Raw genomic sequence first — 26,372 nt, forward strand, 5'->3', positions numbered from 1 at the left:
CGGCGCCGCCTGCAAGTTCACGGAAGTGCTTACATTACGAAAGGAGAATTTTGGTTTCCATCAGTGGCGTAACTATGGGGGGATAAGGAGAGAGATCCCCTCCAAAGCCTTATTATTATAGTATTCTACCGATTAAGGTAGGTTTCCATGGAGTACTGAAGAAGTGATTTGGGAGCCTCCCTTTCCTTCCAGCGCTGCCTTCTTCAATTCACTGTAAGGCCTAATCCCTTTCAATCTATCTAAAATTCCCATTCTTCTCGTTCCCCTCCCTCGTTTCCCTAATATTCTACCCTCTAACACCATTTTCAACATCCCCTCCCCGCTAAGTAGCTCTCTACGGTATTCGCTCCATCCATACATTCTAACTCCTCCGTAACTCATCTAAAATATGCCTCTCCTCGCCAACCATATCCAGCACTTCTTCGTTCCTTTTCCTCTCCGTCCATTTCACCTTCTCCATTATTCTCCATACCCACATCTCGAATGCCTCCAATCTTCTCTCGTCTTCTTTCCTCAGTGTCCACGTTTCCGCACCGTAGAGAGCTACACCGCTACACTCCAGATCAGACTCTTCACTAACCTTTTCTTTAAACTCCTACATAACGATCCTGAAGATCCATGAAGAGCCTGAAGCCCCCTCGCTGACTGGCTAATCAACACCTGATCATCCGCGTATCTCACTGCTTTGAACATCATTTCTCCCACTTTTATTCCAGCTTCTAACTCATCCCACGCTTCCCTTACCATCTCTTCACTGAACACGTTAAAGAGTGGCGGTGATAGAGGAAAGCCTTGCCTCACTCCTCGGCCCATGCTTAAAGAAATAAAAATAATTATTTGAAACTAATGTCTACTTTTGACATTTAATTACTGCATCTGCTTAAAGTTAAATTTTTAGTGTCAAAATGATGCCAAATGTATTTCCAGGCATGTAATATTTCAAAAATTTCCCGGACCCCGTTGCCTGCGAGGATGGGGGTCGCCACCCCAGGCCATCTCATCCCTCCCAAAGCATATTCCTATTTACGCCTCTGGTATCCATTTTACCTATACTTGTCCGTGGTTACTAGGCTACCACGCTGCTCAGATGGGCCATAAAGACCACAAATTTGGGAAAGTATGTGATTGTGAGTAAATAATTGCATAACTATTAGATAGATGGCACAAATACGAATTCAGTTGAAAGCAAGTTACTCTTGCATCTGTATCAACTCCTGTTTAATCACTTAAGTAGGGATGGACGAATCCAGAATTTTTTCTGATCCGGATTCGGATCGGATCCAAATGCATTTTTAAATTCCTGACGCTGAGATTCCCCCGATGATTGTTCAATCTCTTGGGAAGAGTCACACTATGTGCCAGTCGTATTTTGCCTTTTTTTATTTTCCACGGCTGAAATTCTCCTACGTAACCTCTGCTAGAGCTTTCAAATAAAACAGTTCATGAGTAGGACAAGAATCGTATGCGACGGCGCATTTGAAGATAGAATCGGAACTCTTTCCATCCTAATGGGGTGTTGCATTCACTGAAGCTATTACATATTTAAAATTTCGGATCCGGATCCGATATCTACCATGACTTTGGACCCGATGTATCCGATGAAGGGCAATATCCGCGGATATTTGGATCCGAGGCATCCGATCCGACCATCCCTACACTTAAGCATGATTTTTTGCCCGGTAACTCTCTACGATTAAGTATCCGAACTTCCTGATTAAATGTGGGAATGTAATACCATCTATATCTTTGCTAGCGGAGATAATCGCGTCGCTATTATACCGGGTGTTTTAAAATGAATGACAGGGTTGTAACGATTTCTAATATTTATTAAACTTAACTTATAGATATGAATAATTAATCAAATGAAAGAGGAACTGAAAAGGTTTCTCGATATATCACGTGGTCTAGATTCGGATAGTGACATTTTTGAAAAATCGATTATTTAACCCCCAAATGTCCTCAAAAAGTAGAGGTATCATATACCAATTGGCAACACTGCAATAAATAGGAAATAGAAAATATAGTGTTTTGACAATAATTGTAGGGTCTTAGACTATTTAAGAAAGGGTCGATTCTATGAATATTTGTCGTATCTCGTCTGGTTTACCCCAAACATTTGTATGAATCAGACAGTCAGTCAGTGATCGGAAGTGGGTTATGAGGTACCGGGCAGTGGAGCAGCGAGGGGGTTTTGGGGAATAAAACCTCCCCCAGAGCTCAGAGAAATTTTTAAGTTTAATCCATTTTACTCTTTTGGATTACTAATAGAAGTGCTATAATTAATCAAATATCCCTCAGAAAGCCGTAAAACTCACCATTTTGAACCATTTACCGTAAAATTCCGCAATAGGGTGGTTTCCTATTATTTTTTTATTGCATATATCGAAAGATTATTACTCCTGGAGTACGTATTTCACGCTTTTAGATTTTTAAATGACGATATCTATTTTTCGCGATTAAATGAAAAGTGAAAATTTTCAAGCGCGCGAAAACGCGACGCGTAAGTAAGAATGCCGGGAAATCTCTCCGCGTGACGTATTTCTGGTTCCCGTTGCCGCCCTGCGAGGTGACCTTGAGGCGAGGCTTAGCGCTGATACGACGCAGGCTGCTAGTGGGTAGCCTAGTACCCTGCTGGCTGGTAGCGCTTGGCTTAAATAAGGATTATTAATAACTTATCAAACGAGGAAAACTTTCCGACCTTAGCCAGTTTTAATAAGTGATTGTTAAGACATGTTTCACTGAGCTCTGCGTCTCATGCATGCATTGGTAACCTCAGACGATGTATAACTCCTATCTTCTCCTATAGAAACTAGGTCCCTGTGACGTCACGTGGAGTGGCATCGCATGGGCGCCAATCTGGCCCTTTTCAAATGAGGATAAAAATGGACCATTGCCATTCGTCCAACCCGGTATTTCTAAAACAAAATAATTTGTATATTATGAATACTGTAATGGTGGGTAACGAATCGCAATCAATGACTTTTGTTTTCTTTGATGAAGGAAACCACCCTATTTATTAATCTCGCACCTACCGCTTATCCTGGTGGGTTTTTCCATACCCCCACACACCCCGGTATTAGTTGCACCTAACCCCCACCTCCTCTGTAGCCCTGGTATAGGGTATATCAAAATGAATAGTTGGGTATTAACGCTCTCTAATATTCGTAGCACTACATTAAAAATTTAAAAAAATGCATCAATTGAAAGAGCAACTCAAACAGTTTTACACGATGGCTTACAAGTATTCAATGTGTGCACCATTAATCGCACGGCACAAGTTAAGACGATATGTGAGTTCTTCCCAAACGTTAATTAGTGTCTCTCGAGTAATTGTTGCAACAGGTTCAACAATCTAAATTCGGAAAGTTCGGCTAGTAGTGGAGGTATTATCACCTGGAGGATCAAAAATGAACTTTGTGCGGAACGCACGTTGCACAGCAACAACAGATTCCGTCTTTTCAAACTATAAAACCAAAAACTTTTTGCTCACTAGTCGCCATCTTCGCTACAGGCGCTTTAAACGGATGACAAAGGAAAATGGGTTCAAATGCGCATTTTTGCCGATAAACAAGTAGTATTTTTCAAGTACTCTGGACTTTAACTTTTATACCTTTTCCCTTTGATATATTTTTTTCATGTGACACGAAGTTTCCATTTATTCTTTTCTGGATACAGGATTATAATGTAGAATATCTTCCTTTTCGACGCAGAGCAGAAAGACACTGTCGTTACCGGTGGCGAAGCGAACATCCTCAAAATAGCAAGTGGGCATGCAAAATAATTGCTTCCATCTTCGATATCGTTTTGCGTCGTTTTTGAATTTCTAGGTTTTCAAATATTTTATTTTGAATATGGATCTTGTAGAAAGTAGTAACTTACCACTAATATCAATGAATAGAAACAATTGCTATTTTTGTCATCAATGGCAGCAAAACAACGACGACAAATGAAAAAAATAGTTTAAAATACTTGGCTCTGCCTCGTTGAAAGCGGCACACTGTCGCTGAATTCGATCATGGTAAATAGTGGAAAGTGGGAAGGTGTGTGGAAAGTACAAAGTTGTTTCTTTTAGCTTGTTTGGCAAAAAATAGGTGAATTGAAATGTTCAGTCGCGGTCCAACCTCATTAAGTTGTTACTTTAATCAGGTAAGGGGATAAGAACATATTAACGGTTCTAGGCTACTCGTAAGAGATCGAATCCGGTAAGGTTCAAACAGTGTTCATTTTATCACATCAGCAATTATGTACCCTTTAAATAATTACATACATATTAACCTTCCGTCGGGCGCAATGGATTTGAAAGGCACAGCTCGAGTTTTTTTTCATTTCTCCGTTTCACTATGCGGCATAGACCCTTGACGCTTATAGTAGCTTTTTGTTTTAACACACTCTATGCAGCCTTTCACTTTTCGCATTTATGCCGACAAAACAGTGGCGTATTATTCAGCATATTTAAGCAAAATCATGGCACAATAAAGAAAAATAAAAGCATTATTGTATAAATAAGTTAGCAAAATAAAAATCACTGATCATATAGAATTCACATAATAAAATGCATTACATATAATAATACTTAATACTCTAAAGTGCATGTTAAATCGTACCTTCCTGGACCGATCCCGGACGGTATGTAAAGAGGTCTATGCTTAGCACGAAAGACACATAAGTGTTCAAGTAAGTGTGCACTGTGCAACTACATTAATAATGCTGCTTCAAACTGTAAGGGTGTACCACTGAGCCATGCCAAGAATTAATTATGTATTTTCACATCTGTGCCTGTCAGGCACATTGTGCCTAAACTCAGTAATTCCAATATTGCGCCTGACGAAAGGTTAAGGATTTTTGATTTCAACCGTGTTGTTCCATATATTTGTAAAAAATAAAGTGAGTGAGAATTGGGAGAAATTATATCTTGAGATTACTGTGGTTGGATTAGGGGTGGTGTCAGCGGATGCTCGCGGATTGTTCGAGATAGCAGAATTATCTTCCAAATGTCTTTTTTCTTTGTACATTCTTCTCATTAATGATATCAACAGCAGGTGCCAGGATTAATCTCAAACAAGTGATGTATTCATTAATTTATTTGATCCCTTTAACTTTATTAACCCCCCTTCCTCTAGTTTGATGATATCGAACTCCCAATGGCTTATCCAGTAAACTACAAGCTGTGAAACCCACAGAGAAACGTGGATAGAGAAACGTGGGTTTATCGCCTGTGGGGAGTGGTAGGTCATCTTTCTAACTAAAGAAAAATGATGTGGAATAGGGGATTGATTAGGATGACTTTGAAATGGATAAAATTCAATGCAAATGTACTGCAACTGGCAGATAACCCGAGATAGTTACGGCATTTTAAATTAATTCTTTTCTTTTTTCATTTCTCTATCCCTTTATTCTTATTTTGCTGAGCACTACGCCAGCCAATGATAAACAAATAGAAGAAGGGTGAGTAGTCGTCCGTCATTAGCAACAGCTCAAGTAAAGGCACAATTACACTCAAGGTCAGCTTACAGGGATACCTTTGTATTAATTTTTTCCCGTGGAGAGACTGGCCTCAAATCTCAAATATTTTTGCACCTTGGACGTCGGATTTGTTCTAAAAAGGGAATTTTTGAAGCCGACTATGTATTGGTATCGTAAATTATGTCAAAGGGTATGCTCGTAAATGGTTTCATTAGAATTTGTTTATGATTTTGCGCCGCCTTCTGCAGCCTTCGGGCTTGTTGACTGTCAACTGTAAATGCTGGCTTCTCTCAATGCACCCTTCAATCTTTGCCTCCATCTGCTGGATCCCTGCACTCCTTGCAAGTTTTTCTCGCCGCGGAGATGCAATCCTCAAATCTCACCTATTTTTGTCTCTAGGACCTCTAGTATATTATAGATATGAAATAACTTTTAACCAGCGGATTTGAATTAGTAAAATAATAAACAACCATCGAGATATTAGGTGGAATCTTTAGGTCGCTTTATACTACACTATTCCCGTATACACGCCTGCGAATGGAATTATAATAGTACCAAAAACAGTTTGAACTATTTATTACTACGCGAAGATGATACTTCGTGCAAAAATGTTGTCTTGCCCCAGGCACTCACCCTAGCGATCCATTTCAGCTTGCGTTATGACTTGACTTTTCAAGAGCGAAATAAAAGTCCAATGCTAATGGCAAGGGCGATTAATTATTGGTAGATGAGATATGACCCCGGGTAAGATGACTATTGACGCAGAAAAGTTTCCTGTTGTGAGTGTAGTTGCACATTTTTAAATGGATATTAACAAAACACATAATAAATGAATTATATAATATTTAAATATACACTTTTCTTAAATGTGATACAAACATAAAATGCCTTTTTTCATTTTCCTCAAGAAATCAATTCTATGAAGCTATATGTACGTTTAGGATAATTAATGGCAAAATAAAGGTAATTTTTCGCTGCCTAAAAATGCCTAATTTACCTTATTAAGCCTTTTTCTGATAATATCGCCCATTTAAGCAAAACATTTCCAGTCACCAACATTCTCTTTAGTGCGGGGCTAGTCTGCTATTGCTCATTATTTTTCTGGAAAGCATGGATATATACTACATTACACTGTGCAGATAATTTTATTATAATACCTGAGTTATGTGACAAGAATAATGAGTGACTCCGATTTATCAGTTCCAACTTCTTTTTCTCTCACCTAAAGGACCAGTGGCGTAACTAAGAATATGCATTGGAGTGGGATGGGATGGTCAGGGTGGTGACCTCCCCCCAGGCAGGCCGGGTCCGGGGGAACTTTTTGAAAAATATGGGTACATATTTTAAATTATTTTGGCACTATAAATTTAACTTTAAGCAGACGCAGTAATGAAATTCAAAAACTAGACAATAGTATTAAATAACTTTGTTGTTTCTCTGAGGCTTTGGGGGAGTTCTATCTCCTCATCCCCCCCCCCCATAGTTACGCCACTGTAAAGGACACTATTACAACAGATTTCGCTCATCTATTATATCAATTTTATTATATTTAATCGCTTTGCGCCATTTTATGCTCATATTGCCGATGCGAAGGTTTTAAATTGCAAGAATCGCTTACCGTACCAGATATTTTATTTTCGCGTCTACAAAATATATTTTGTCAATTCATCGCATTTTTCCCATTTTTCTTCCTGACGGGCGCATAATAACTCTAAGGTGTAAATTTATTTTAATTCAGTTTATGAAAATGAAATGAAATGTTTCATGAAGTTGAAGTGTACCTAAGCGCCAAGCTCTTCAATTTCACCATAGGCCTAATCCCATTCTTGTTCCCCGCACTCGCAAGACCCGGTACAACACCACTTTCAGTCACTAGTGCATGGTAGGTAATAAAATAAATGCTTAGTTGATTCCACAAAAAGTTATACAAAGGAACCCTGGTTGGGAAAATGTCCAGAAAATCGCAGACATTTTATCAGGGACTTGGCTTGCTCCAGGACCAAAGGTGACAGCAGAAAAGCTTACATCATTTAAGTATTGCCCCATCACCTCGTGCGAGATTGAGAGTTCATTTTCACACTATAGAAATATCCTGGCTGACTCTCGGCAGCAGTTTACTGGAGAAAATTACCATATTTTTTTGTAATAATGTGACTTTAAATAACTAAACCTTTTGTATTTAGTTTCATCAATGCATACGCTAATTTTATTTGGAGCTTTATCATCTCTCCCTCCATCAGTTATACCACAAAGTACTCATATTTCAGCCCAAGCTTTAAATTTTCGATCCTTCTTTGTGGCAATAAGTCAAATTATGTTTCAATCCGGCCTGGGTGACAACAAGGTAGTGTCTTTGCCAGCTAATTTTGGGATTACGGGTTCGAGTCCCTCCTGGTTGGGTCTTTCACTCCCCAAGGCGAAGATATATGCCAAGTTCTGTTTGTCAGGTCCCTGGGAAACTTGATTACAGGCTTTGCCTTTTGCAATTCCACGACCGACGGAATCGTCCGAAATTCAAAAATAATTTTAAGTGCCTATTTCTTCATTTTTGGTGCCTAAATGTCCTCAGCTCATGGGCGTACCCAGCGAGGGGCGGGAGGTGGCAGCTGCCCCCCCTAGAAGCAAAAATTGCAAATGTCTTTGAGGAAAATAATATTTTTTTCAAGCAATTAATTTTAAAAATTAATGAAGAGCTGTTACAGTTTCCTTACAATGTTAATTTCATTCACCTTTTCTATGCTTAAATCTTACCTACAACTTCAACAACCATGGCTTGCCCCCCTAGTTTTGATCCTGGGTACACTCTTGCCTCAGCTTACTAATTACTCATCTTTTCCAGTAAAGTAACTGAAGCCTGGGCGGGGAAATGAAAAGTACGAGACAGAAAAATCATGCTCGATTAAGATCACTCAAATAGCCTGCAAACTTACGTCTCCCTAAGCGCTTTTGCCAATTTCCGGAGTTCCAAAGCCGTATTTATTTTTTTAGCAAAGATAACAAAATCGTCCATTGTTATTACAGAAACAAGGTTGAAAGACGTACTTGATCGTGCGATTGGCGGGAATACGATGCAAAAAATAATATTTTGTTGGATTAGTTTCAAAAGTTAAAATTGCGGTCTGCGACCACGTTGTCAGCAAATTTCATAAAATCGTTAATTTTTAACGGAGAAACACGGTTCTAAGACCTACTTGATCGTGAGATTGGCTGGAATATTATACAAACAATAATTTATTGTCCCATATCGTAATTGTAAGGAAATTAAGGGGGCCCGAGCCCTCTCAAAAATTCGTTATGGGTGTGAGGAAAAAATGTGTCAGGCTTGTCGATTTTCCCCTGAGTGTACAGATATCGAGATTCGAATTATCAAGGTTCTAATGCTGATCATATGATTCTTCTAAAATGCTTAAAAAACTTAATGCTCACTACTTATTAAATTTACCGGGGTAAGATCCCCGCTTTGGGCCCCCCCAATATTTTTTGTAAGTCGGCATCCCTGAAGGCACTTCATCATAAAAACCAATTGAATCAATATGTTCATTACAATCATGAAACTATAGGCAACGTCTCATTTCGTGATAAAATATTTTAGCCTGATCAAGAAGAACTCTCCTAGAATGAGCAAACAACCAAATAGGACGGAAGCATTGAGCATCAAGCTCTCAAGTATAAGCATAACATCCTCCACGCAAAGTAATTAGAATATGCTTTTTTTCGTTAGCTTAAATTGCTACTAAAAGACCTTTGAATCATGCCATCGTTAGGCAACTATCCAACCTGTAGACTAGGATCATGAATAAAGATTTTGTTCACAATACTTACTAATACGCTCATTAGGATTAATCCTGTAAGTATCAAACTGTTTCTCGAGATTTCCTACACTAAAACTAACAGTACAAAATCTATTCCGCGTTAAAAACTGTAAATTGTAAAGTATAATAAACATAGAAATAATATAAACTCTATGCACATGGCCCTTTCTATGCATAAGCGTAGCCTAGGCTACGGCATAAGCATTACGTGATAACCACTTGCAAACACATGATTAATACATTCTCCATGTGCAAACACAAGCCCCCTGCTTGCGATTCGCTAAAAGCAAATCGTTCTTCTTCTGTTTCACTCACGCTCACCCCACCTCTCTTCCATCTTGCATTTACCGTTTGAAATTAGAAACTGCAGTGCTTCGTCATCTTTTATCCGATTCGTGTGATACCGACCGCTTGGTGGCTGAACTTCAAGTTTTAATTCTACATTTTGTTACCTAAGATGTGGTTTTACGTTGTTGCTTTCATAGCAGTGCTGTATATGCTATTTGATGTGAATTATTTCATTAGGATCATTTTTACGATAGGCCTTGCCCGGTACTTTCAGCGTAAAGTGAAACCTTTTGATGAGACAGTCATTTATGGTAAGCCGTCTTTTCTTGAATACCTGGATTATTATTCTCTTAGGAATTGTCATGGTCGGGTTATCAGAGGGTTGACTGTATCAATAAACTACATTTATATGTATACATGTTGACCCACACATTTTCTCATCATTGAAATGACCTCGATTTTTCTTGCAGGAATATGCACAACTAACGATGTGGATATATTCATTCGACACATGAACAATGCACGTTACGTGCGAGAGTTAGATTTTGCAAGATTTGACTTTTATGACCGCAGCAATTTATATAATGAAGTTGTCAAAAGAAAAGGTAATGCAATGCAAGGGGCTTCAAACGTCAGGTATCGGAGGACAATTCCTATTTTTAATGTCTACAAGATTGTGACGAAGGTGAGAAATGTTATTATTTTTTATGAGACTTGCAATCTTCTGTATATTATTATTCAATGTATACTAAAATAGTATATTTTGTAACATTTTTTACACCTTCTATTTTAGCTGATCTACTGGGATGACAAGGCAATTTATTTGGAGCAGAAATTCATTACCTTGAGTGATGGGTTTGTCAGAGCGGTTGCATTGAGCAAGCAAAATTTGGTGAACGTTGATGTTGAGGACATGATAAAAAAGTTATGTGGCCAAGAGTTCTCTAAACCAAAAATGCCAGAGGAATTGGAAAAGTGGCTACAAAGTATTGAAATCTCAAGTTCCAAACTGAGGAAGTCTGACTAGGTATTTGGAACACCAATTGCCTCTCTACCTGGTGATGGTACAAAATAATGGCTTTGTGACTGCTGACAAGTGATAGAATTCATTAGGCTATCATTTCTTTCCGCTAATATGTTTAACTTTTTGTAAAACATCTCTTGTTTTTATTGTTGAATATTTATAAGTAACTTTAGACTTGACGTTTATATATATATATACAATTGTTTGTGCTATTTTCTCATATTTTTAATTAAACATTTCATGGAACATTTAGCATTTCATTATCTACAAGAATAACAAACAGTAATACATCTTAGGGATCACATTTGTCAAAAAAACTCCTGTTCTGTGAACTTCTTCAATGTAATAACACAAACAGCAAAGTCAATTAACATGCTCATATACAGAGAATGGTTACAATACTTCATAACATCACCTGAGCAACGAAACAAGGCAAATTATTGAAGAAGAGTCACAGGACAAGTTGAATGTGTATTGTCACATGGGAGGACGAGTATAATGAGTTAAGGTTACATATGGCCTAAGGATCTTTCCCAATTCATAATGGTAACCCTTCAGTTTTTGCCATCGGTCAATGTGAGCGTCTGTGGATACAATAGTTGCACCAAGGCTTAAAACAGCCACAACAAGGAGAATGCAGGTTAGGCAGTGGCGGGTGTGAAGAAGAGTAAGGCCTTTCTCTTGGACCAAAGCTAAGCTACCACTTTGACTTAGCCAAGGAGCTTTTATCCACCTGCCCAGCCAATCCCTGAAATACAAATGCATCATTAATGGCAGTGAGTACTTCAGAAATTAGGCACACAATGACATAGAGACATTACAAACTGAGGTGTATCAACAGGGCAAAACATTTATTTTTTTATGCACTAAATAGATACACATAGTTATGCTATTTATCAAATTATTTCCTAAGCAGAATCATTTTCATGATTCTGCTTAGGAAATAATGTACGACTTTTGCATTTTGTGAGTAGTGAAAAATTTGGCAGTGTGAATTTGATTTTAGTATTCAAAACATCATGTCCTTTCTCAAAGATTTTCTCATTGGCTGGAAATGATAATTGCTCAGCACTATCACATCCTCACAGTATCATTCACATTGGCATTTGAGACCTTTGCTGATGGTTATGACATGTCATCAGTTGATGCTCTCAATGAATGGGGAATGTCAGTTAGTTTAGGTTGAAATGATATTTTTTCAATAAATAAATCAAATATGGGAACACTTTATGCAGTTGAGTTTAACGTGGGTATCTTTTTGTCAATTAATGAAACTCATGGATTTTTCATCTCAATGAAGTTAATAAATATTGTTATTATTTTTGGGGGTTGCTAGTTTGGTTCTGGGTTCCACCAGATCTTGACTTTAGTACTGCAGTAGTAAATAAAGCAAAAAAGGTTCATTAGGTACCAAGGGAACTTTCTTTTCCTTAGGAGTCTGAGAGTACAGAAAGCTATAAAATGAGAAGCATCTGTATTATCTTATTTAATTGAATTACCTTGAAATAACTTGAGGCATCTTAGACATTAATACCATTTCTGTACATTTTCCCCTTCTCCCTGTTTTATTGTCCCACACATTTAGAATAAAATTCACAGTAATCTCATGGATGGCTATGATAACATTTATACAAAAATTTCAGCATATACAGATGGCTTATTGATTTTTATTGATTACTATGAGAGAGCATTTCCTCATAATTTAAACAAAAAAATAAAATGATAGACATTAGCATCATTGGCCTAGGGCTGTCCCCGTTAGCCTTTAAGGGGAAAAGAGATGCCCAAGAGGCAAATAATATTTGGCAAAACAAGTTTTATTGAGTTAAGGACCAAAAAATTGTTGCTTAGATACAACAAATCTCTGATTTTTCAGTGGATATACCATTGGCAGTCTCACTTTATCAATTTATTTAGCATCAATAGCCATGCCTCTGGATATAACACTGTAAATATGAAAATAAATATGAGATACTGAAGAGATAGCAGTGAAATTATAAGAAATTTTATGTGAATATGTAATATGGACTCTGAGGGTAGTTGGTAGTAGTAGCTCGGTCCTCTCCGGGTTTATGACCCAACCAGCAGCAATGGTTTGTGGTCAACTAATGATTTGTTTATATCTATGTATTAGCTAGCACGTATATTGCAGACTCTGAATTGAGTTTCTCGGTTTTTCTTTGCATTGTCAAATTTTGAATGAAGTTCTACCATCGGTATTAACGGATTTAATGCATCAATAATTTTCAAATTGATCTATACACTGAATCGAGATATTAGCTAATAATTATGGTAGATTTTCTTTTAAAAACTGAATATACTGCTCAAAAGACAAAGAATTTGATTATTAATTTATATTTTTTGAGGAAGAAACAAATATTTATTTTGCAAAATGACTGAATAAACAATTTCATGACTGCGGTCCTTTACCACAAAGAGGGGTAATACATATAGGACGAGGGATCTGGGTACCTGCTCCCGGACTTTGAAGGTAGGGCCTAAGCTCCATTGCAATAGGTGCCAAAACTAAGACTTTGCGGACCTGCGACTGTCATAAAATGGGGAGAGCAAGGAGTCATTTTTTCGCATGCATAGGAAAATCTCCGATGGCAATGTTTTTGCTTTCAACTCCCGGATCAAGAAACGTCCTGCCAAATAATTCCGACGTTAGTAGCGAAAGGGAGAAGTTGGTTCACTCATTTAGAAAAATCTAAAAAAAAGTACCACGCATTTAGAATGACAACCAAAATAGAAACAAATAAGATTTTCAAGACTTGAGAATTCATTCTGCAAGTAAAATTATGAGAAATGAACCTAAATACAAAATGTGATCTAAAGCTCAAGATAATTGTTATATATTTAAAGTCTTACCTGAAAATAGTGGATATTGTGTGGGTATTAAACGAGAGGTAGGGGCGAACCATTGTAAGTGTTGAGGAAATGGTCCAGCGATCTTTATTGCCTTTCCCTTCAGTAGTTCTTGCTGTCAATCCATCCCTCCTGTAGACTAGTTGATCTCCAGCTCCTAGGGATCTTCTCTTGCACCTTCTGAAGCATGCATGGAAATAATTAGTGTTTAAAAAAATAGCAAAAGTTTTAACGAATATTTGAAAAATATGTACATTGAATAATGGTTCTAAAATATACATCATATCCTTTAAAATACCTCTAAAAATTATTCCTTCTATAGTATTCAGCCACAAGCAAAACATAATACCTATGTGTATGACTAAATAGACTAGAATGAGTTGATCAATCATTTTGTTTAAAATTTACATATTGTAAATTAAGATTAATGTCATTGCAAGGGAAATCATTCATGGCAATTTCATTAAAAAGGAAAATACAGGTTGCTCCATTTTATAGCTTTCTGCACTCATGGACTCCTACTAAGGAAAACAAAATTCACTTGGTACCTCCGATGCAAACACTTCAATTCCAACTTTGCTTTCGACATTGCTATGCCATGGTCAAGGTCTTAATAATAATGTACATATGTACTAATATGTCTCCTTGTCAAAATCATTTCCCTACCTTGATAATCACATAGCAGTGTTGAAAACATGGTTGGAAATTAAGTATGTACAAGATAAATTCTCTTTACCTATTTCATGACTCTACTAACTAAAACCACAATCATCAAACAGGACTCTTAAGGATATTTGAAATTATTAATTATTTTGATATTTTATTTAAAAAATGACTAGCTTTTTTTTCTATGCCATCGATGCCAAAAATTTCCTTCTAATTTGGATGCATTGACTCATTTAATGAATTGGTCAACAACTTGCACCCCAGTAGGTAAATCATGAATACAACAAAAATTAACTTTTTTACTTATCATTATTATAGAAAATTTCTCCCATCCTACCTTCCATAAAATATTTTTCAAATATTTACCATTTAATTTATTGAGGAGGATTCTCAGCAAAATATTACAATTAAAAATTATCCCTATGTGTTGTTCATTAGAAACCAAACATGCGTGCATTCTCAGAAACCTACCTCATTCATTTCCCAGAGACTATCTGTACAAGTAATATTACCAACAGGTAGTAAGGAGCTATGTTTATAAACAATTAGTGAAGGCTAACAAATCTAGCAAAGGCAATCAGAAATCCAAGCCTACTCAAAGAAATCTTTGACATTTTACGATATGCAGTAAAAATGGTAATGGAAGGAGGCAACTGCTAGCTATGGTCATTTTCAACAGCTAAGATCATTACTCAGAGGGAAATGGAAGGAAAGCCCGAGTTGGAATTAGCCTACTCTTAACAAAACACCTAGAGTCCATTATATGGCACTGAGGAATGAACCAAGAGGCTTTTTTTTTGTCTTAATTTATCTACCAAATTATTTTAAAGGATTGCAATTTTGGATCTGGTTGAACGAACCTCATTTTTTCATATCCTCCTTATCCTTATTCCATCTTGTTGGTATGGGCGTACCTACATGACCACTCAGAGTACACTGAAGGATGTGGTACCCAGCAGGATCATGCCCACCTTCCAAATCCCTCACTGTAAGGTCATGCCCCCCCAGAAAAATCTGGCAAATCAAAAAGCCATGATTCACGCAGCGCTGGAAACACCTTTCAGTATTATATGTAAATGATATCAGAAATTTTCAAATTTAAGCACCGCACCCCCCTAAAACTTATGATTTTTTCTTTAACTGGTAATGAAATTTACGATGAGGAACCATGTTTTACCAAATATAAAAAAATTATGATGAAATTTTTAGACACGACCCTATACATATATGTTCCCTGAGAGGTGCCAGACCATTTTGGCACATTACAGCTGAACATTATTATCTCCCAAAGGTAAAAAAATAAAATACTTTACATTAAGGTAAGAGTGCATTACAATTACACGGAGATATTTCAAGGTAGTCTGGGCCAACCATAAAATACCATAGTCTATACATACATCCATTTTTATCCATACACTTGGATGTATGTTATGTACACATTCTTGGGGATGTCCTTTGGTAAGGCCCAGTCTAAATCCCTGGATAGGCCCATGCTTGTTAGAGTAATTTTCTAGTGTCTCTGTGCCAACAGTTTCACCAGATAAGTTTAATTTCAATAAGCGTACCTCGAGTCTTCATTGGAGTTCGACAGAGAATTGAAGCCACAGCTATCTCCAGGATCTAACATGGGGGATTCTAAACCATCCCAGGATGATGCACCAGGCTCTGATACATCATCAGCCATGTTTGTTTCATCCTCTTCCTCCCCAGGTGGTGTCACTGACCAACTGGGCTTCTCTGGAGATTCCGTGGGTAAGCAATTTCCATAGCTTAAAATCTGTGAGGCAAAGGATTCCCTGAAAAAAATCAGTATCTCATAATTTATTCCAATTAAATTTAAATTTATTCACCAAGAATTCATACCCAGATGGCACAGAATCCTCCATATCTAATTCGTATGCAGATAGTATCCATTGACTACAGCTCCGTCGCTTTTTGTCAATGGATAATATCTGCATACGAATTAGATACGGAGGATTCTGTGCCGTCTGGGTATTTATTGTGTAAAACTGAAGCAAAATTTAATGTGCTGACCAAAATACTAGCCTAATTGGCAGTGCTTAATTTCTAAAATTTCAGGTACTGGAATGCATGCCAACCCTCTTGTGAGGGAGCTATCCTCCCTAACTAGAGGGAGCTAACCCTCTGGGAGGTGCCAACACATTTGATCCATATGAATTAAAAATATAAGCCCCTAGCCCTCTAAAACTTCTGATTTTTTTAAACCTGCAGTAAAAGTCACAATGAGGAGTCATATCCTAGATGGCACAGAATCCTCCGTATCTTGACGAAAAGCGACGGAGCGGTAGTCAATGGATGGTAGTCTGCATATGAATTAGATATGGAGGATTCTGTGCCGTCTGGGATGTTTTACCGAATATAAAAAAATGCGATGAAATTTTTTGGCATGACTCTATGTTCCCCGAGAGGTGCCAGAATGCCTGGCATTCAGCATGTTCCAGGCAAAATTAAACCCTGCTAGTAGATAAAATTTGTTTCTTAAATTAATTGAATAAATAGGTAGACATAGGATGGGATGCATCTCACCTTCTTCTCTCAATTTCTCCTTCGGTGACTGCAATGGTTGTTGGAGCAGCAGAGCTGGTGACAAGTGACCCAGCTACACTCACTCGACCAATGCCACCTACATCCTGTGGAAGTGAAATTGCAATATTATTGACTCCCAATGGTAAAAATAAAAAGTACTTTAAATAAAGGTAAGAGCCCATTATATTTACACAGACACCTTTTCAGGTAGTTTGGGCCAACCAAAAAATTCCATCGTCAATATTTTCATTTTATATCCATAACCATTTGGATACACATAGTGTAAACATTTTTGGCAATACGCACATACTAAATAATACCACATGGCATTGCTGTGAGGGGTTGCACAATACCAAGGTGGCGGAATAAGCAATGACCTGCCCCTCCCCCCAAAAAAAATTACCTTAAACTACCCCTACTAATTGATTGGAGTGTAATTACCTATTTGAGGACAAACTCAAGAAGATGAGTTTGGAACTAAGCACATAAACAAGCCTATATTATGCTAATAAATCAATTTAATCACCTATGATGACCTATGTAAAATATCTTCTGGTGATTTTGACCCTAATTGAAACTCAAACAATACTATCATTGCTTTAAATTACCCAAGGGAGAAAGCGTCCTTGGGGAGTGCTTAGTAATATAAATATGTATCTATATTTATATATTTAATTGACACATTCTAAATAGACCCTGGCTTGGTGGCAAGTAACTAACAGCAATCAGAAACGCTGGTAAAATGCTTCAAAGGAGAAAAAAAATTCTATATTATAAAAGGAGGAAGAAAATAATATAAAAGCAATGGATTGTACCATAGGTATATTTTACTCTAAATTGATTATTGAGACTATCAAAACCCCTCATCACTTTGGTTACAGGAAAATATTACTCTGCATGCCGACAGAGCACAGCAAGTGCATCTACCAGCTACGCTAATTTACTGATATGGTGATGCAATGAACAACAATTGCAACAAATAATTAGCAAACCTACATTCATGGGAAAACTGACTGCCCACACGCAACTGGTGAGTGCCCTAAACTAGACAAAGATGGATGGATCATGATGAATCTATGAGTGATGAGCTGGTGGTTAGGGTTACAAGCTGTCATGATTAGGACTTTTGCAGCTTTAACTAGGTATCTATACAAATGACTGATTTTCTATGCATTGCTTTGCAAATAGGTATGGTGTTAAGAGTGAATATATGAAGAAACTGTGCTTATAATTATGTTTTCATATAATTTATTTAGGCTTAAAAAGCCTCAAAACTCACAAAATTGCACTGACTTTTCCACAAATTACATGAAAATCCCCACCAGGTCTCCTACTGATTGGGTGTATTCCATTCCCGTGACTCCCTGGCACCGATTTCCTTTCAACTCATCCATTACCCCAAACAGGCTCCCAGGCTCAATCTGCATGTATCATGGGTATACAAGTGTAAATCCCTCAAGGCCTATCGCATAGTGCCCCTTTGACTCCTGTAAATCCCTTTAGTCCTTCTTCAACTGCCTTCTAAGTTGGTGCTATTCAGAACTGTAAAAATCCTCCTTTATGAATTATCTTATTTACCACAGCTTGAGCCTTACACTTCCCCTTACCTTGCAGCTAACATTGGGAAGGTTTAGGTGTCCAGATAGGAGACATCACAATCTTCCAGCCTCTTGGAAAGCATCACACATTGTACCAACCTAAACCAGTCAGACATCTTCTGTTGGTTTCCTATAAGCCGTCCTGGCCTCTAATTTTTCCCAGTAACGAGAGTGTTAACTTTTAACCTCAACAATTCGTAATACATACTAAAATTACTCCTAACTCTGTTTGCCTATTTTTTCTATGAATTTTTCTATCAGGAAAAATCATCTATCTAGAGTAGATATCATTATTCAACCATAATTCTGCCCTAACAACTATGCCTGAATTACATGGGTTGATCATTCATGTAATAATAATTATGAATAGCAGGCTTCTGTAAAAGAAAAAGTAGGAAGAAATAATGAAAAAAGTACCAGAGTTGAGAATCGATCCTAGAACTTTGGCATAGAAACCCTGAACCATAACTACTGGATTGCAGCAATATGAATTTATAGTGTTCTGAAGGATATACATTTCACTTGCAAGTACTTTAATATATTTTTTTAAATTATTGGTTATATAATTGAGGTTAATGGAATATATATCAAGCTTAATTGTTAGCAACAAACGATTACATTCAGCACATATCTATCTCTTGTGGGCTAATACGTATGTTGACATGTAGGAACATATCCTAGCGACGGGAGCACAAATATCTATTTACTGTGACTGGCGGGAATCAATGGAATCGCGAGAAGGGAGAATCCTGTATACAACATTTATGATTCCTTACCTTCTTCTGTGATCCCATTTGGTTCCTTGATTTAAATACATCACTTCCTTCCCTTCTCAAACCCTCCTCTCCTTTTGGAGCACCCCCTATGGAGAGGCATGTTTTCATGGCATAATTCTTCTTGTCTTCAGGCATCATAACAGTTAAAACTCACACTCAGAATGTACCAAACCCTCACTCTTCTCAATCTTCCCTTTACTTTTTCAGTGTATGAGACAACACCACATATTAAATGAACAACCCAAAATGTTCAGGGTTTTGCATCTTAAGATGTGCTTCACTGTGAGTTCAGCCCTTTTTTTCATACATGAATTGATGAACGAAAGACCCTGCTTTTCACATGACCATTCCATTCCTTCATTAATATGGTCCGCTGTAGTGGCAAGCTCTTCTTAGAGCTGTTGATAACAATTCCCATTTGTTTCCCATGTACTACCTCGGCAAGGAAGTGCCATCAGGGGAAAGCAATCTCTAAGTATCCCTTCACTTGGAGGATTAATAGTACCTGAGTAGGAGCCTTTTTCCTGATTATCACTGTCACTTGGTGGGCAAGTCAGTCAGATGCAAGGTGCAAGACTCAAGTGCTACTGCCATGACGATCCATTGCCACCTTTCTCATGCCATCATCAACCAATCATTCCACGGTGCAATAGATCCATGTTATCATACTTGGGTGCATAATTCCTGATGTTATTACCATATTCAAAAAACCTAAATCCACTTTATTGACACGCAATCCACTTAAAATTATTTTCACATCTTATTGTTAGTATATATTCATATTCAGCTACCTCACACAAGTCTCACATCCATCGCGCCACATGATCACAAGACTTAACCCACCCAATTTAACTGGTTCCTATAGGAATGGAAACCATGTTCTTCCATGTTCATGTTCTTGCATCTATCACCTTCTATGACCTGTATTTTTGCCTCCACCTCCTTGGATCTAATTCCTCAAAAGCATTAAGCTAAAAAACCCTCAATTATCAGCAGATTTTTCTTTTTGCCTGAAGATTTTATTCTCATCCCTGACTGCGATCTACCTTCTTCCTCCACTTTATTTCTCATCTCTAAAACTCTAGTTCATCTTTCTCTGGTCTACCAATTCGGTCAGCACCACTCCAGGTCTCATTGCACCATATGGCACAAAAGGGTGCACGATAAGATTAAAAAGACTACCACCTCCACCCTTTCTCTTGCCCTGGGCCCTGCTTCATCTGGATATTTGCCATCCCTGTGATGTATCCATGTCAAAGTGCTCCACCCCATTTCCACTAATTGACTGATTTCCTTCCAGTTTCACTGCCCTTCACCCACCTCCCTTACAAGTCAAAGGTTTTTGGATTCCTTTGGGTCCCCATGCACCTTCCAAATTTTTCCCTACCCCAATGGATCCCTGGTTTACACTTTCTGCCATTTAGTCAGCAGTACTTTAGCTAAAGGATACTCAAGGCTTCAGCTGGGTGCAGATTTCACATTTGTCCTCCTTATTTGAACCTCTCAGAATCACTTTTGGTTTTCCAATTTTAGTCTCTAACTCATTGATTGAGCAAATTTGGCCCACAATATCACTTGGCCTCTCCTCCATCATGAGTAATCACTTTCCTATAGCCCAACAGAGTTTTCAAGTTCAAAAATAATTGACACACACTTCAATCTTACACACACACTCATATGCAACACCTGTAGCACTGAACCCCATTTCCCAACTTTCTCTGGCAAATAGAACACTTGACTACCATTGTGACCCCACTTCCCTTCCCATCCATCAGTAGATGGAAAGCCTAACAATTGAAGACCTGGGGACAGCTCATATTTCTCCTTTAAGGCAGGCACGAAACATGGGAGGATGCTAAAAGGGGCTTAAGCATTCCCGATAAAATGATTCACTTCACCAATAATATTCTCAATTCAGTACATCTGACTAAACACAATGTTATTTAGTGAATGATCATTTGTATAAAAACTTGTTTTGCTTTCATAATAAAATTTCTAAAAATTTGAATAAATATATCATAAAAGTGATCAATGCACCAATGGATTCTGTTCACTTTCAGTGTAAAGGGAAGAGTTGACTTGCATTATACTTAGCCTCCCCAGCGTACATTTCTGGCTTTGTGTATGTTACAAGGGGCAGCAAAAGAGGACCCAGATATAAAATACATGGATATAACATATTAATTAGAGTGAAAAAAAATTGTTAGACCAGGTCGTATACAGTTAAAGCTATCTACATGGGTGCAAATTAAGGTGGCAATTATTAATTTTTAGTAGCAAATTTTGACATCATTAAGTTCAGAAACAGAAAATGACAGGTCATAGTAAACAAAAGTTCATATAAAATTAAAGATGCCAATCACTACAGAATTTTCAAGAAATGGCAAACAATGCAGTAACAGAAAATATTGGCTGAAACAGCATCACATCAGGTGCAGTAATAATAATGGGCTGTATTAAAAGGAGCATATTCTAAATTAGGCCACAAAGAAAAAGCAAATTAATTAAATATGTACGTATTATATGAAAAAAAAATTTGAGAACAAAATGAGGTGGATGATAGATGGAAGGAATACATATATGTACATGTTTAAGACATTTTTAATAGTGAAGAAACAGGGAAATTAAAGGAGAATGTAGGTTCGAAGGAGAATTTTATGGAGGAAAACTGAATTGACACTAAAAGCAAAATAGTAAAGACATTAAAAGATGAATTCTTTGATCTAAGGAAATCGAGTAAATACAAATGAACAGGGATTAATGGTGTTGAATAATAGCTTCTCCAGATATGTAGTAGCACAATAATGAATAATCTTTCAATTATAATATTGTATTCATATGAAGGTCTAACACCTGATTAGCAACTCATTTCAGAAAAATCAGAGTTTTGGTAATTCCTGGCGAAGAAAATGCCAAATTTCAAAAGGTGATAGGCAATACTAGCTTAACAATTTTATAGAGAAAAATAGAAGTTAAAATCGGAACTATTAAGCTCTTATATGGTATTTGTAAAAGGGTTTCAATGACGTTGACTGAAGAGGTATACTTGAGCCACAAAACTATAATTTTAATACTCTGAATACTTCAATTATGGGAAGGTAATGATACCAAAAAAAGAAGCAAAAATTAGAGGAGGTGTGCGACAAGGTTGCCAAATATCACCTTACTTGTAAAACATGTTCACAGAAGAAGTAGAATCTGCAATAAAAACCAAGACAAGAGTAATACATCTTAATAGAAAATAAATTCACTGCACTTGACTTGCAGATGATATAGTTTTCATAGCAGATTCAGAGATGAAGATAAGTTGAATGACTGAAATCCTTGACCCTGCGGGAGTTTACAATTTTAGCTGCCAGGCAGTGCAGAAGAGAACCCTGTGCAGGAGGCACCCCCTGCCACAAGGGCTGGTCTGGTAGAATTAAGCCCCTTAGCGATCCTTATGGTGAGGGAAAGGCGTATAAAAACCTTCCCACACTCTAAGGGTAAATAATGTTTAATGGAAGCCAGTGATGAAAATATATTCCAGGAAATCAAATGTAAAGAAGATAGAAAAAAGGAAATCATACGGTTAACAGGAGTGAGGTAAGAGGAATCAATCAATTTTTTTCTGTGTTTAGTACATCGCTGAAAATAATAGCTGCTCTTCAGAGGTCAAGAGAAAGATGAATTTGATAATGGAAGCATTTTACAAAAGTCTTCTGATGAAAATTTTAATTTGAATTCAAACTCAACATTTTTGTAAGCCTGGAAAATATTAATACAGGCGGATGTAAGATGCTAAGTATTTACTTAGAAAGAGTTTACCACCCAAATTGAAAAAAAAACAGAAATGTTGATTTGGAAGAAAGAAAGAGAGAAAAATGGTTTATCGGAAGAAAATCCGATGAGCTAGAGCAAGCAGTGTTACATAAAAAATAAAATATTAAAACTTGGAAAGTAAATATCGCCGGACAAATAATCCACTATGAAAACTTCATACAACATATTTTCGAAGGTAAAAAAATACTTGGGGAAAAATAAAATAACCCACGTAGCTGTTCCCAGTGGAAATTATAAAATTTGGAAATATTTTAGAATAAAATTAATTCACGACAATTTTAAGATATGGCTAAATTGAATTTTTAATAGGATAAACTAACTGAGAACTGACAGGTATTCATCTAGAATTGCTACAATCACCCTTAGAGATTTTTTTTGCCACAGACATTATGATCACGCATCAACTAGTCTCACCTTAATTGTGACTCCCATCCGCAATTTGCATCCGTGGTTGCTTGTACGCATAAAGAGACAAGGGACACAAATTATTCTCAATAATCAAAATATGATTTTAGGGTGATCACTCAAAAAAAAGGAGTCACAATGGAAACACTGGAGTCAACCCTTCTCCATGAAATCTCCTGCCTGGAATGAGAACTTACATCTTCCCTTTCAAAGATTTTCCATTGAATTACTGACACTTTTCAAAACTGAATTTGGAAACATAGAACCTAGTTTAGTATAACGAGAGGAGTCCGTTTTCATGCTTTAAAGAGTATTGTCTTCATAGGCCAGTATTTCAATAGAAAATATTCTTCAGGGCTTAGGGGCCTCTTTCAGTGTCTTACCATATGGGATGGTAATATAAATGCATCGACTCTACCAGGCATGCGAGGAATAGCTGCAATGCTAGCTCTTCTTCTTGATCCCTGTGATAACAATATTTGAAAAGCTTAATTAGCATTCGAACAAATAGGTGTGCAAATAAATTGAAAATAACAAATAAATATAAGTTAATCATAAAAATAAATCTTAAAATCCTCCTAATTACTTCGTAAAATATAATATGTACATAAAACAATATTTGAAATTTTATTTCAATTTTTTTCAGCGCAATCATCTAAAAACATGTTATGGAAATCAAAATCAACACTTTGTAAACATAAAAAATAGAATAATGAACACATTTAAACTTGCAGATAAACTCATAAAATAATTTAATTTTTGTAACTTAAGCAGTTCTGATGAAATTTTTTAAATTAATAGAGAAATGAACAATAAACCTCATTCTACATAAATGAGAAACGAAGAGCTTTTCCAATATTTGAACTCAAATTTCCCAGTGAAGGGTTGATTCAAGGAGGGTATTTTGAATCACACTTACCATTTTATTAGCCCCGACAAGAGACTGCAAGGAGCGATACCTGGCAGTACGCTGACTTGCTCTTCCCTCTTCACTGGCCTCTCCACCACACTCCAATACAATATTATTCTCCATTAGGATTCGTCTATGAGAAGGTTGAAAGGAGCAAGTAAGTATAAATTAGCATTTATTCAAGGTAATTTATTGGAGAAACTATGCAAATATTGGATATTCAACCGCTGTTGGTGAGAAGGAAACTGAATTATCTGATATTTTTTATAAACTATGTCACATGATGATATGTTGTACTTGTCTTTATGACATTAGTTTTAAAAATTTTTAACTATTCAAATGTATTATTTAAACAATTTTATCCTTGTAATAAATATATATTTATATGTATATATTATTAAAAAAAAATTAGTTAACTCAACAAGAAATTTTTTACTGTCTTGGTAAAATTCTGTAGAAACAATATTATTTGCAACAATCTTATCACCAGGTCACATGAAATTGATACTGATATTTCACATGATTCCTTTGATAAATTTAAGCAAAATATGCTAACATATTTGCTGTCACACATACCATCAAAATGATACCTAACTAATTAACGTACTCTCTGATAGGTATATACAAACAAAAATTATCAGTTTGCAATAATTAACGAAAACGTCTTAATATTATTATTATTAAAAATAAAAATCTTCAAATGTAGGTAAATTTTTATGAAACTGTATAGCAATGCAATCTAGTAACTTTTTGAAATTGTAATTTTCTTGTACTTTGTTTCAATTTAATTTTGTAAATTGTGTAAACACCCATATAAATAAATGTTATTATTATTTATATTATTATTACTATTATTATTTATATTATTATTATTATCATTATAATTATTCTGCATGAATCCTAGAGGTTCCCTTCTCCTCCATTCACTTACTTAGTGTCTTCTAGCTCTCCATGATCTTTCTCATGAAGCCTCTTGAGATTTTCCACATGAAGGAGCATTACTTCTATCGCTGCAGACACCCTACTTTCCTGCTGCACTGCGCCATACATCTAGAAGAAATTGAAAAATGATATTCATTAATCTGATGAATCAATACTAGAATTTCTACAAAAGAAAGAATCACTAAAACCAAGTTTTGACAAGTTTTACAAACATTTATTTCATCATATGAACTATGTATGTAGTTTGTCTCAATATTCTAAGTACATAAAATTATTTCTTCCTTACAGTGATTAAAGACAAATGCTGACATGATACAGGCACAGAAAGGTAAGCCACCACAACAATTATGTATTTGAAAATAAAATATACCTCTATTAGCCATCGTTAAAATATCATATATCAGGAGGTTCTGGGTTCGAGTCCCAGTCAGGCCGCATTTTTACCCTCTGATTTCTGGATTTTTTCCACCTACCACAGCACCGTTGTCCTCATCCTTTTTCCATTATATGTTCCTATCCCTTTCTTTCCTTACCTCTGAATTTATATGTATGTTTGCGCTTAAGGCGCCGCGTGAATGAATGAAGTAGTATATTTTGAAGATATGTATTCTAGGCAATAGTAAGATGCAGACTTTAATACAGGTACTATCAGAAATCAATGAATTTCATTTGAAATGCAAATACGTGTGAATCAAGAACAGAATGAACTCTGCCTAGCATATTAAAAGATAAAATATGGACCCCAGGATTATATAAATGTGAAAAGAACACCCTCATATGTGCTACAAGAGTGGGGATGAAATTCACATTGACTACAGTAAGAAAAATTACGTGAATTGAGCATCAATTAAATTATTTACATCTCCATCTCTAGCAACTCTTTTCTAATTTTGAGAGCAGCACAAACTTTTATGCACAAAATATTATTTTAAATTTTATGAGAAAATCCCCCCTCCTACTTTTTTATTTATTTATTTATTTCATCACCAAAAACGGCACAAAGGCCTTTACATTGGCTGTTCCTAAATAAATAATATATAAAAGATAACAAACAATAGCACAGTAAATGAAAAGTAACAGTAAACAAAATTTTTAAACGTGAGAAGGGGCACTATTGATTAGACAATGGTGAATTATTGAGATGGTATTTTAAGGTGGCTTTGTAACTAGTAGCAGAGGAAAATTGGTCCAGGGAAGGGATTTTCGAAGCGATGGAGTTAAACAAGGAGGGGATTCGGAAGAACAGAGAGC

General features: G+C 36.5%; 2 protein-coding genes across 5 annotated transcripts in view; one reads left to right on the forward strand and one right to left on the reverse strand.

Annotated features, from left to right (window-relative positions):
- The first annotated feature begins 9,604 nt into the window (after window positions 1-9,604).
- LOC124162853 (protein THEM6) lies at window positions 9,605-10,977 on the forward strand. The gene is made up of 3 exons (XM_046539531.1): window positions 9,605-9,874; window positions 10,034-10,248; window positions 10,357-10,977. The coding sequence occupies exons 1-3, from the start codon at window positions 9,733-9,735 to the stop codon at window positions 10,588-10,590; spliced, it is 591 nt and encodes a 196-aa protein (XP_046395487.1). The 5' UTR covers window positions 9,605-9,732; the 3' UTR covers window positions 10,591-10,977.
- Window positions 10,791-26,372, reverse strand: part of LOC124162852 — a 269,833-nt gene continuing 254,251 nt past the window's right edge. For 2 of the 4 annotated variants that reach the window (XM_046539526.1, XM_046539527.1), the window contains 7 exons: window positions 25,111-25,229; window positions 24,189-24,312; window positions 23,653-23,733; window positions 16,669-16,772; window positions 15,687-15,917; window positions 13,459-13,635; window positions 10,791-11,335 (listed from right to left, as the gene is read on the reverse strand). In XM_046539526.1, the coding sequence (XP_046395482.1) occupies window positions 11,065-11,335; window positions 13,459-13,635; window positions 15,687-15,917; window positions 16,669-16,772; window positions 23,653-23,733; window positions 24,189-24,312; window positions 25,111-25,229 (1,107 nt within the window). In that variant the 3' untranslated portion in view covers window positions 10,791-11,064. Of the gene's footprint in view, window positions 11,336-13,458; window positions 13,636-15,686; window positions 15,918-16,668; window positions 16,773-23,278; window positions 23,319-23,652; window positions 23,734-24,188; window positions 24,313-25,110; window positions 25,230-26,372 lie in introns of those variants that run through there. The other 2 variants (XM_046539528.1, XM_046539529.1) reach the window with 2 other exon arrangements.

The sequence above is a fragment of the Ischnura elegans genome, chromosome 7 (assembly GCF_921293095.1).
Source record: "Ischnura elegans chromosome 7, ioIscEleg1.1, whole genome shotgun sequence".
Classification (NCBI taxonomy): domain Eukaryota; kingdom Metazoa; phylum Arthropoda; class Insecta; order Odonata; family Coenagrionidae; genus Ischnura; species Ischnura elegans.